General features: G+C 33.4%; 1 protein-coding gene across 1 annotated transcript in view; it reads right to left on the bottom strand.

Moving 5' to 3' along the window:
* The window catches only part of Rab3 (RAS oncogene family member Rab3), a 65,089-nt gene that overhangs the window by 14,774 nt on the left and 37,429 nt on the right, over positions 1-12,886 (bottom strand). Inside the window, exon 3 of the mRNA XM_089634902.1 lies at positions 4,094-4,211. Coding sequence (XP_089491028.1) covers positions 4,094-4,211 — 118 coding nt within the window. The remainder of the gene's footprint in view (positions 1-4,093; positions 4,212-12,886) is intronic.

Here is a 12,886-nt window from a genome sequence, read left to right as displayed (position 1 = left end):
CGTAATTCCAATTCACTTTAAATATCAGTATTTAAAAAGTATTTAATTGCACACAATGTAAATATTCAGATGAAAATATTCCAAATGTATTTTTGTTCACATCTGCAGTCCTGTTTATTTTAATTGGGCTGTTATGTTGAAATTCATTCTTTCAAGGAAAGAAGGGATGATAAGTCCACGCAATACGCGGCTTACTCTACCCAACTAGGAATAACCTAACCTCGCAACACCAGGGGTAATATCTTTTGGAGACAACGGGACATGTTTGTCTAAATAAGCTTTGCCAATTAAGTTAAATTGGTCTGCTTATTCAGTCTCGGATATAAACACAACGGGGGGTCACATTACGAAATAAATACATCACGTCACACCAGTGTCAGTTTCAACCTTGTTATGACTAACCAGGGTTAAAAAAATGGTTTATCCAGTGGGTTAATCAAAAAATGAGTACGAACTCCTAATTCAAAACCCCTCTTCTTTTAAGGTTTATTGTTTAATGTGGCGAATTAACCCTTAAACGGATTTGTTGATCGGAAATAGTAAAACAAACAAAATTATACAATAATTGGTTTTTATGTGTTAAATAGTTTTATTTTTTTATTTTTTTTTATTCATATAATGTTCGTCAATGCACGTAATAATTATATAGAACGTTTAAAATATTGCTAATTTATTAAAAATCTCTACAACCTATTAGTCTATCTTACTATCGCGATGTCAGAAAACGTGTTCATAAAAGTTCTTAAATATTCGCTTCTCGTCATTGTACATTATCAGGAATTCCGATATATTATGAATGTAGTAAAAATTTTATAGGAAATATTTTTCAAACTAATTTTTCTCCGTGCATAGATATGGAGAATATTGGTTGCTGGGAAGTATTTCATTCTGTTTGTTTAAGGGTTATGTTGCATTTCAGGTATTTTTTGCAAATAATCAAAACAGACAGAACGTGCTCCAAAACGCTCCAAATATCCGCGGGGGCTAAGGGTTAATACCAAAATCAATACTCTGAAATGGAAAATAGCAATAGCAAAAATTTGGGAGGTGGGTTTGGGTACCGCCGCCCCCGGAACCATTTATTGGATAAGCACCACCTCTGCCACAAGTTACCCCAAGTACGTTTGGTGATTTAGCAGGGGTGCCCGGGTTCATCGAGTGATGTGTGTTCAGGATGTGCCAGTCCTCCAGCTACGTGGCGTGCCGGATCGGGAGAAGTTGTTTTGGGATTACCCTTTGACTTCTCCACTGATCTCTCCTGACCCATTGCCTTGCGCCGCGGAAGCGTACATCATTCGCCTGTCACTCCTGAACTCACTGATCCCTAGATTCCTACCCACATCGCACAATAGGTAATGCCAAATACCTCAAACGAAGTATAAAATAATAGTTATTTGCTATCTAAGGCGATGCACTACGTCGTGTAATATTTTAAATTGAGCCGCTATCAATAACAACCCCTACGCAGATGGCGATAAGGTTAAAATTCCCGCTTAACACCATCCGCCAGTTTTGATTTATGCAAGAAAAAAACATGGCCAAAAAGTGCCTTTTGTTTTATTTTGTGGATGTTCAGACATAATTTTTTTTTTCGAACATTTTATAAATAACTTAATTTGCCACATTATACAATAAAATCATAACAGAAAATGGGTTCGTAAGTAGGAGATTTTGAACTTTAAGTTTCAAAGGCCTTATACATTATTTTTTTCTGGGCTTATAAAAAGACTTATCTAAAAAATACTCGATTATTTCAAAGGCCAAGATGTATTCTACTCGCAGTATTTAATTAAAGCATCTGAAACATTTCTAGGTGACCAAATTTTCAAACCAAAAACACATGATTTTGCATTACTACGTATGGCATCGCCTTAAATGCTTTATTTTACATTTTAGGTATTTTTTCTCAATAATAAATATTTATCTTTCCTTATACGCATTTTTTGCACACTTTAGCAGAAATATTGCGGGCATTTTGTTATGATTTGGAAAAATCTTTTAGTTAGTATAGTTTAGGTTAGATTTTTTTGCTAAGATTTTGAAAATGTTACGATACGCCACAATTGTACTACCCCGCCAGGAGCACTCCTGCCCCGGTGTGACCTGTACACTACATCAGTGTTCAGAGTAATTCTCCAACAAGGAAGAGGTCTTGGGTTCAATTCCTAGTTGCGACTGAATAATTTTCTGTCTTTTGTGTTTCACATTTTTGCTAGAGGATCCTCAAAATTGTCTCAATGATAAAAAATAAAAATAAATTTTAAAAACACCTCTTGCAATAAATTACTAGAGGTGATATTTACGATAAAAAATACAATAAATATATGTTATAAATCCCAAATACCTGTACTATTTTAAAATTTCTGTAATTGTTGTCAGCCATTTACAGTTATCATTATTGGTTAACAGCAGTTCAATAAGACGCTACCTACGTCCGTTCAATAAAAGCTATTATTTTAGATTACTTAATCGATCAATAAATGTTTAATATGACAAAAGCCCAAATCGATTCCATTTACACGTTTCCCATCGACAAAATATCAAAGCAAAGGTAATTGGGTGATTTCTTTCCACCTTCCCGGCTTTTGTATTTTCACCTTGAACAATTTTGTCATCATAATAGTTCGGCAGGCTGGTTCTTTCCAGACTTTTAACTCACACTTTCATTATCGAATGTTTTCCACCAACTGTTATTGAAATCAAAGCAATATATAATATAAGGTTATGATTGTATTTATTATTTACCTATTTGTTGCGAGTACAAAACACATATACGATAAATCTCCACTCAACTGACGCCTTTACTATTGACCGATGTATCAATCAAAATCAAACAAATACGAATATTATTTGTTTTCATTCAATATCCACCGCAAAATATGTCTGTTTCCCAGTGTTTATAAATCAACAAGCTTAGTTACAAGTAGCGAGTTGCAATTGATGTGACCGTGTTTACAAGTAGCAAAGGGTGGGTGGCAGATAGTTAATTAAAGTAACGTGGTTCATTTCCGATTTGTTCCGACGTAGCAGCGTGTAACGTTCGGCAGGTGACGTTGCATTAACCTAGTGAAATGTTTCCTACATAGCTATGGATTTTGTTTACAAACTATAAAAATTACGTGTTCTAGGATGAGGGGAAGTAACCTTACTTTATTTCTACTTATCACATTGGGTATTTGTTAAAAGTTGTTGTTTTGCTTCAAAAACCTGGTGTCAAATTACAAAGCCGTCAATTTATTTTCGTAAAGTGGCTTCTGGTTTTAGAATATTAGCAAAGATTTTTATTTCTTATTGATTTAAAAATTTGTTCATATTGGAAAACGTACGAGAGTTAAGAGAGTACTCATATCGTTACTAGTTTACATCGTACAAATTATATGGCTGATATTATAATAAAAAATAAACACGCATACTTTTCTGTGATCTCCGCATAACTTCTGTATACCTACTCATAATATTTAAATACCACATTACGTTCTATTCAAAGAGCCTGTGGTTAATTTAAATGGTGAAGAATTTTTCTAAAACAAAAACTTGTTTTACTTATTTACTATGTGCAAATATGTTATTTTGTTTTTATAAACTCGTAGTTTGAGAATATTGTCACAACTGTTATTGTTAAAAAATAGTCCCAGAGAGAGCTCATAAGCACGTTATCGGCAATCGTCTTACATGAAGACGAAAAAGACTGAAGATACTACAACGACGACGTCACGTAAACTTCTTTCTGGGACTAGTACAATTACAATTCTTGAATCAACTCTCATGTACTTCCCTGGTCAATTTATTACAATTAAGTTAATTTCCGCTGTATTAACATACAATGAGAAAACATTTTCCGGTCTCTATATTTCTTCCTATATTCAACAGGATCACTCTACACACTATCCCAAAGACGACAAAGGCCGTGAGATAAAATAATTTCCTCAGTACGGAGTTAAATAAGTTATTAATTTAAAAAAAATATATTATGAAAAAAATATTTTGCTGGAGCGTTTATTTTAACTCGAATTTTGAATCGTCAACATAAATAAAATCGTCCCTGTATGTGTATTGCAAATAACATAGTAAAAAGAATAGTTGAACGACTCACCCATATTTGAAGCTTCACCCTTTTGTCGTGGCGGAAGACAGTCTTGACTTTGAAGTCTATTCCGACCGTTGAGACGAAGGCCGATGTGAACGAGTCGTCTGCGTACCGGAACAGGAAACTGTCGAACAACGTCATATTATTGTATCGGAAGGGGAAACAACATGGCCGCCAGCCAATCAAAGCCAGTTCGAAAGTGCTTTTTTCACAGAATGATGTCGGCAACAGTTCCAAAGTTTTTTAATTGGTTCCAGGCTTATTTCCTGGGTGAGTGATTAATTTTGTCGAAGGGAAAAAGCTTACTAAATAAAAAATATATATATATTTTATTTTAAATAATTTCAGTTGACATGAAAATGACATACTTCGTTTACACCGTATACCACTATTTAACAAAAAAAATATCAAAATAATAAATATTAGTACCTGTTATTTGACCTGATGAATAAAACATTGGTTTTGAAACATGTTGATAATTTGTATTAGGTACCTAGTGGTCAAAGCAAATTTGGTTACTTTCATGTAATAAATTGACGTAAAACGGTGAATTTGCAATTATTATTGAAGAACATGTGACTTAATATTTCTATTTTTGATACTGACAATTCGTGTAAAATAATATAATAAAAGGTTTCAAAACTTTTTCCACCATATATTATTTCTGACCGTAACCGGTTTCAGACTGTTAAGGCCATCTTCAGACTGGTACAAATATTTCTTAACCTATGGCTTATTATAATACTAAATTAAATAAACTTCTGAAAGAAATTCCACTTATATCCAATTTTCCAATTACCTATGTCCTAAATCCTATATCTAAATTTCGCTAATAAACAATTAGTTTTTGTTAATTAAGTGTTAGTCTCAAGTGACCTACAAGGTAAGTATTGTACTGTATATTATCTCCATAAATAGTTAGTAATAACATAGATCACTGTAGAAATGTATTATAAATTTGTACATCGCCCTTGAGGTGATTTTGCACAAAAACGGCGCTATACAAGTCATCCAAATATTATTATAATTATTATTACATTTAGGGGCGGGGGGACAGGGGGTATAACAATGGGTTTATTCAAATTATTTTGGATTATAGATCACTTCAATTAAATGACAGATCTTTTAATTACAATATAAAAAGTTTTATGCAAAAGAAAAATTATGAGATAAATTGATGAGGCATGGAATGACAGGAAATTGTATATTGGTTCTGGAGAGGGTGTGAGTCTTATCAAGCATTTATCTCCAAGGCATCCTTGTGATTAAATTCTATTTATGTTTTTGAGTTCTTTCTCATCATTTTTGTATTTCATGTCTTTTTGCTCTCATTCTGGGTTGATTGTTTTATTTTGTTTGAAGTACGGGTTGATGTCATCATGCTAAAAGAAAGAAACATGCTTTTTTCATATGTCTTCTGGAACTACAAACCATATGAGTGGATTTTCCGGTAAAGTGTATATTTAATGTTTTTTTGTATGTTATGCTAAGAAATATAAAATAGAGATTGCTTTTCTTTCCTCAAAATTTTGTGTCATGCGTAAGAACTTATTTAATAATGCGTTTACTCACAATTTACTAGACGTTATATCAACCGACTTCAATGATAATTTCACAGGCTCAAATGCTATATCCAGCTCAAACGACGCTAGTCAGTATGTAAAATACTCCAAGCTTATGTATTTCAAGAAAAATAACTTGTTACACTGAAACAACTGACAACACTGAAATTGTCAAGATAAGCGTTTCCAGAAGTTGATATGATTACCTGAAATAAATAATGACCTTAAAAAACGCACCTAGAGGGAAACATGAAACTCTTAATTCAAAAATAAAATTCAAATATTTACGACCAACAATATCATTTTAAAATTACGTTTATCCGATATTAAACAAATTGCGAGAAGGAAGATTTTTCGTCGATGACGTTCTTAAGACCTTTCGACTAACTTAAATCGACCGGTTTCGCTTATTACAAGCATTTTCAGGGTACAAAATTACAAATAAAAAAATGCATTGTTTGTGTATATATAGACAGCGACAAAACATAACATAAAATAAGAGAACAGTGAATTATGTATCATGATCTTAAAATCTAACCCATATACAAATCTATACCTAGTAATAATTATATTGCGTTTTGGTTTAGAATGTGTTTAGTTTTTAAATTTCAAAAAAAATAAAAATGTCCAATAGTCTAATATTGGGCAAGAGTATATTCGGGTATATTTCCCACAAACTAATAAATCTCTTGACCAAATTTTCGGGTGCCGCATTGTCTCTTTAGAAATAATATTTTATCCCATTATGTATACGACATTAGCTATCTCTTTCTCAATGCTACCATGTTACCTTTGCTACCGTGTTTTTGGATCAGTTTATTTTTGTACCGCGAAGGTGCTTGTACTAAGCTAAACCGGTCGGTCATATACATATATAAGGTAAGTATAAGACACCGTGTCCACTTTTTCCAATATAGACTTTTATATGTGGTGAAGATTTCAATTAGAGAGACGCAAACGTTCCGACGCCCTACGACGTTAAAATAATAATAACGTTAAAATAATCGCCCTACGAAGAACTCAATCCATCGATTTACCGAGTTCCATTTTCAGTCCATCTAATTGAAAATTACGTAATAGTTCATATTTTTTAATTGATTGTTTGTTTTTAAATATTCTACGCCACCTTTATATCTTCCAGATCAAATAAACTATTTTTTTGCAAGATCTGAGTGTTCGTTTTTAAATGAACCTACTGGTATAACACATTTCTGTGGTTCTGCAAATTGTTTATCTACTTCCTAAATAAAATAGACAATATTTTAACTAGCCTAACCTACCTAAAATTAAATAAATAAATTAAATTTCGTGGTCATAAACAAAGTAATTGTTTTATTTTTATTATTATGACAAACCACAAAGTGATTGCTTTCTACCAAAATATAAAATGATTTTTATTATATTCTCTTCAAACGGTATTTTTACCCTATTTCTAAAGATAGAAATAAACAATGGCGTAGAATTCTGTTTTTGGATATCGATACTTATAAAATTATATATAAAAAATATTTCTGGTACTATTCAACCGGCGTTTTACACTAATAACAAAATGAAGAAATATATTCTTTATAATAAAGATAGCGAAAATCAAACAAAAAAATCAGGAGTTCATAAACTCAATTGGGATGATTGTAATTTCTTTTACAAAGGTAGAACCAATAGAAACTTTGAAGTCAGAACTAAAAAACATCTCAGGGATCTAAATGGAAATAGTGAATCTGAGTTTGCGAATCATCTTTTGAATAATGATCACACTTTCGATAAAAATTCAAGTCTTAAAATACTTCACTCAGGATTAAAGCATCGCAAATAAATAATTTTCAAATTTTAGAAATTAGAAAACATGTCAATATAAAATCAGATATAATTAATAAGCAAAAAAAAATATAAATAATAATGAAAAATGCCATTGCAAAGTGAAAAGCTTCCAGAACAAATCTTCTTAAACGTGGTCAAGTAATTTTGGAATAATTTTATATTTATTTCAATTTTTGGTGAGATGCCTCGCTAATTTAAAAGTGAGATTACCGTGATGAGTTTACATTCAAACGTTTGAAGCTTCCCCAAGGGTCGAGAGCGCCCTAGGCATGGCAGGGCGTCTTAAATAAAGGGATCGTTACGGAGATGAATCGACGGCTATTCGAGGATTGATTAATTATTCATCCATTGAGCAACTAAAGTATTTAGGTACAGGGTTGCTGGCAATTTATCAATTCAACTTAAATGTAGCCGTTTACAGTGAATTCACGCTTATTTATACTTTATCTAAGGTGCGTATAAACAGAACAAAATTTCCGCGAGCCGAGCCCTTTCCCATAATTTGCGGCTCGCCTCGCGGAAATTTTGTTCTGTTTATACGTAGCGTAAAATTTTCAAATATTCTAACGTTACTGACGCAGACATTTCATGAATAAAATCTTAAAAGTTTAAGCCTAGGTACGTCTAGAGGACAAATGAATAATAAACGCCGATATTGTTTTACGGAAGCTTCTGTTACTCCCTTGTCACTGCAAATCTATGTGAATCTATTTAATTTATATTAACTTTATTTTAGCCATTCGTACATTCAAGATTACATTTATTACTAATTATATACAAAAATTGTATCGGTTTAGAACAACAAGCTGCGACTTCCGTTACAAATATCGATTGGAAGACCTAGGCAATTGTACCGAGTACCAACATTACTACGATGACAGCTGCGTTCGAATCGCTTATGAGTTCAGATATGGTTCAAATCCAGCAGAGCATGCGGTAAACTTGTTACAGACACGAGGAAGCTTGGCTAATCATGGCGACACACGTAATGAAAAAAACATTTATTTTATTTAGTATTCTTTATATTGGTTTATCATGTAGCTTCTCCTTTTAAATACTTGTTCATTACGTTCAAATGAACTGGCGCCTTATAAATTCATTAATTATTTAACTATCTTTAAATATAATAATGTGGCGATATTTTTAACTTAACTATCAAAAAATATCTTCGAGTTTGGCCACCCTTGAGATTAATATTAAATAATTATTTAATATTAAGACATTTTTACAATCATGAACAGTTCGTATTCTTTGAGAAATGTTACTTCAAACTTTAAATAATAAACTTACATTTTATAACAGAATTTGCTTTTCATTTAGATTGTCAATAAATGCTTTTTATATTTCATTTATATTTTCTGCCTAGTAATTTTAATATTTTTATTATTTCTTGCATTTTATTTTGAGTACCATGGTTCCTACAATCCAGCTTGAATCTATCAATTGGTGCAGGCTTTGTGATTACCGGTAGCGCATTACAATATTGTATTCTTTTGCACAGTAAATTATTTTGTTATTAGCTTTGTCCTTTTTTGGTAGTATTTCATTTCGCGTTCTTATGTTATGTCTGTGAATTTTTTGTCTAATATATATAATATAATTTTCTTTGAAAAAAAATTGGTGATGGGTTGCTTATTATTTTTTCTATTAATATCATCACATTCGTGGTCAGCATCTGTTTCCCTGTCAGCCAATTTAACATTTTTCATAATAACATTTTATTTACTTTTGAAAAATCTATTTCTCCTTAGTATTTTTCTCATTGCTCTATTTAGGAGAATTCGCTACGTATTTTGTTATCTGTCATTATAAAAGAAAAGAATCGTTGAGCAGTAGTTATGGTGTGTTACTTTCGGTTAACACTGTAAACAGAATATATTTTCTGCTTGTTGCATGGTGATTAGCGGTAAGTAATAATAAATTAGTCCGGTAGGTACCTAAGCATTAAATTTTTTTTTAAAGAATTAATAAGCAGCAAAAACAACATTAGAAACCTGTTTTATTTTAAGATATTTTTTGTTTTATTTACGAAAGTGAAAGTTTCCATATTTCTACAACGATTTATAAAAAAAGCCTTCGCTTTGAAGAAATCCTTTTGACAACGAGGGGTTTACATTTCATCATTGCGGCGTCGTGGAGGGGGTGCAATTTCTACGAGAAGATATCTATATTATATTTCTCAGAATTTTTCAGTATAAGTAAATTTTGAATTTATGGTTTTCTAAATAGTTCTTTATTTCGGGGGGAGGGGAAAGCATGTGATCTCTTGTTTTGCAAAGGGCTCTAAAGGTAAATTTAGTCAAAAGGTTCTGGATAGAGTGATGAATAGAAAAATCAAAGACGCAGACATACGTCAACATTACTTTAGATAATATGCTGATTTTAAGCGCCGCGTCTATAGGTAGTGGATAGCACGTTAGACGTTATGATAGGACAATATCTTATGCTCGTTTTATCGTGGTGGAGTTCTTTGCTTCTGAATTCCAGAGGTCGGTGGCTTAAAAACTGACATTGGTAAGATTTTATAATAAAGTGTATGGATTTATTCACGCAAAAAATTGTACAAATTCAAATTTAACTCGCAGTCCGCTCCAATGTGGAAGAATTTCTAAGAGAGGCCTTCACCTTTGACCTATAACATTTGCGAGAAACCACGATTTGGCGACCAGATCTAAAAAAACATATTTTCCATAAACCCATTTCCTTTCCATCCCAAACTACCCCAGTCTTAGACAAATAAAAATTCTCTAAACAAATAATACCATAGCTTGGTGGCTTCAAGCAGTGGGCCACGTGTGTAGAATTACATGCAAAATAAAATAAATGCTTGATACGGTGTCATACACATCCTTATAAAAAGAAAATCCTTGCCTAACCCAATAACGAAGAAGATTTTCTTTCCCCTGTCTCCTACTGCGGTCCAATCATTTTTTGTGATCGATACACCCGATAGGCGGAGATTACGAAGTGCGGGAGAAAATATCCTATTTTTATTAGTGGGAAGATGTTATTACCATGTTTTTCATTACGGGAGAGGATAATTAAAAAGTAATGCTCTCGTAACGAGTATTTTATGCACAACACACATGTAGTAAACGTATTTACGGCTTCTTAAAATACAATTACTTTGGCTTAATAGGTTTCAAGAAATTTGGGTGTAGAGTCACGTGGGGTAACCGTACGCGGAGTGTAAGTGTTCGCAGTGATGTTTCCGACAACATTGTGCATGTTAAGCGCCCGCGCGTTCCTTAATTCAGTAGCGTTCTGGATCGCGCCGAAGAGGGAAATGTGTACAGTGGATGCTGATTTGTCAATAAAAACTGGTAGGTAAATTACTTTTTTTCGTGCTTTTCTTAAATTTTTCATCTCCGTTAACGATGTGTGCTATTGTGTAACCAGCTGTGTCAAAGCGACGTGGTCTATGATAATTTTTAGTGAAATATTGTTAGTTAGACGGGTGCAAAGTGATAATTCTAATAAAGATAACCACTAATCTGATTTTAAAAGTTTTTTGAATTTTGGTGTGATGGGGTAAGTGTGCTGGGGTAAGCGTTCGCAGTTGTATGAGTGCGAACACTTACCCCGATAGATAAAATTGATTTTATAGCATAATATTTCAACTCTCGTTATATTTTTAGAGTGAAATATGCCGCGTGTGTACGTGAGAAAGCATTCAGAGAGGTCAGTTGGGCTTGTCAAAAGGCTTGTAAAAGAGGGGAAGAGTCAGCGGGCTGCTGCAGATATTGTTGGGATGAGTGAAGCCACTCTGCGTAAACGCCTAAAACTAAAATTAATAGCAACTTCGATGAGGAGATATCGTCCGACTTTTACACCAGATAAAGAGGTAAATTTTTAGATAAATAGGTACTTAATTTATCGTGCAAATGTCATTTTTTTGTGAAACCATTGATCTGATAATTATTAATTTATTTTCAGGCTGAAATCGTTGATCATTGTAAAAAAACTGACGAAATGTTCTACGGCCTGACTATGCAGACAATGGGAAAAATTGTTTACGAGTATGCTGAAATCAACAAGATCGAGAACAGATTTGACAACATTACAAAAACGGCTGGCAAGGATTGGGTGTATAGATTCCTAAAACGTAACCCTGTTTTAGATTTAAGACAGACTACTCCCACAAGTATTGCGAGAGCTATTGGGTTTAACGTTGTTCAAGTTCGGCGGTTTTACGCAAACTGAAAAATCAAGTCTTTGTAAAAAGAAACTTCAGCAGAAGCAGAGAGATGCAGATGCAAAAATTGTCCGAAAACCAGTAGTTAAAACCATGGAAATCGGACGACCACCTCTTTTCAAGAAAGTCACACCACAAAGAATCACCACAAAGCGTAAGGCGGGAGATTCCAGCGTGCATAACTGTTTAAAAAGAGCACAAAAACAGGCTTCTAAGGACTATTTTTGCCCACAAATGCAAGGAGAAATATCGAGATCCAACAACAGAAGATTGGATAGAATGTATTGTGTGTAAAGCATGGTGGCATGAGAACTGCACAGACTACGATAAGGGGCAATTTAAGTGTGATAATTGCAATGGGGGGTAACTCTTCACGGTGCGAACACTTACCCTACGGTATGCGTATACTTACCCCGCACACGGGGTAAGTGTACGCAATCGACATGCATGTAAACTTTTTTATATAACTGTTTGATTTATGAACCATATGAGGTTTTTATGGTTGTTTGAGATGCCTTAATAATCGATCATATTAATAAACAACAAAAATGAGTAAAATACTTAAAGCTTTTTAATACAAAAATCCCAATGTAAAAATTGCGCACGGTTACCCCACGTGACTCTATTCTAATAAATGTTAACCCCCTTAGCGGCGCAAAATAACACGGCGCGTAAGGTGAAATATTTGACTTATTACCACAGAGTTTGTATGCTTAAAACGGTCTTAAATTAGGCTTAAGGTCGTGCGTTGAACCTGCGTATAAGAATCTAATTCATAAAACAGTAAAGGAAAAGACACACTGGGCCCACGTACGCAACGTGGTATGAAATATAACGTTCCCAGGCCGACATGTAAACTTGTCCTATGCATATTTGAAAGGTAGTATCGCGATATTCAATGTATTTTACGTTGTAAATAACTTTGTAACGTCTTAATATTTGTTTTGCTGTTCCTCTTCTATTTTAACAACCAAACGAGCAACAAACGTCACTAAAAGCCAAACGTTAAAGCAAATATAACCTTAAATGTCAAATCAACTCGTTGGCAGCCATTTCAACACCGCCACTCCTATCTGGACTTCACAGATCGGCGTTTCATGATAATCACAGAATAATCGTAGAGGCGCTATTGCATACTGACATTTCGTTGAAACGTGTTCCACTATTATCACGAGAGTAGCAGTGCGCAAGGACTGGATTCGGTAATTTCCGGTTGCTTGGAGT

This window comes from Hesperophylax consimilis, chromosome 1, assembly GCF_061612785.1.
Source record: "Hesperophylax consimilis isolate HC1 chromosome 1, BYU_Hcon_1.0, whole genome shotgun sequence".
NCBI lineage: Eukaryota > Metazoa > Arthropoda > Insecta > Trichoptera > Limnephilidae > Hesperophylax > Hesperophylax consimilis.
The sequence above is the reverse complement of the archived record's forward strand: the minus strand, read 5'-3'. Positions and strand labels throughout refer to the sequence as shown.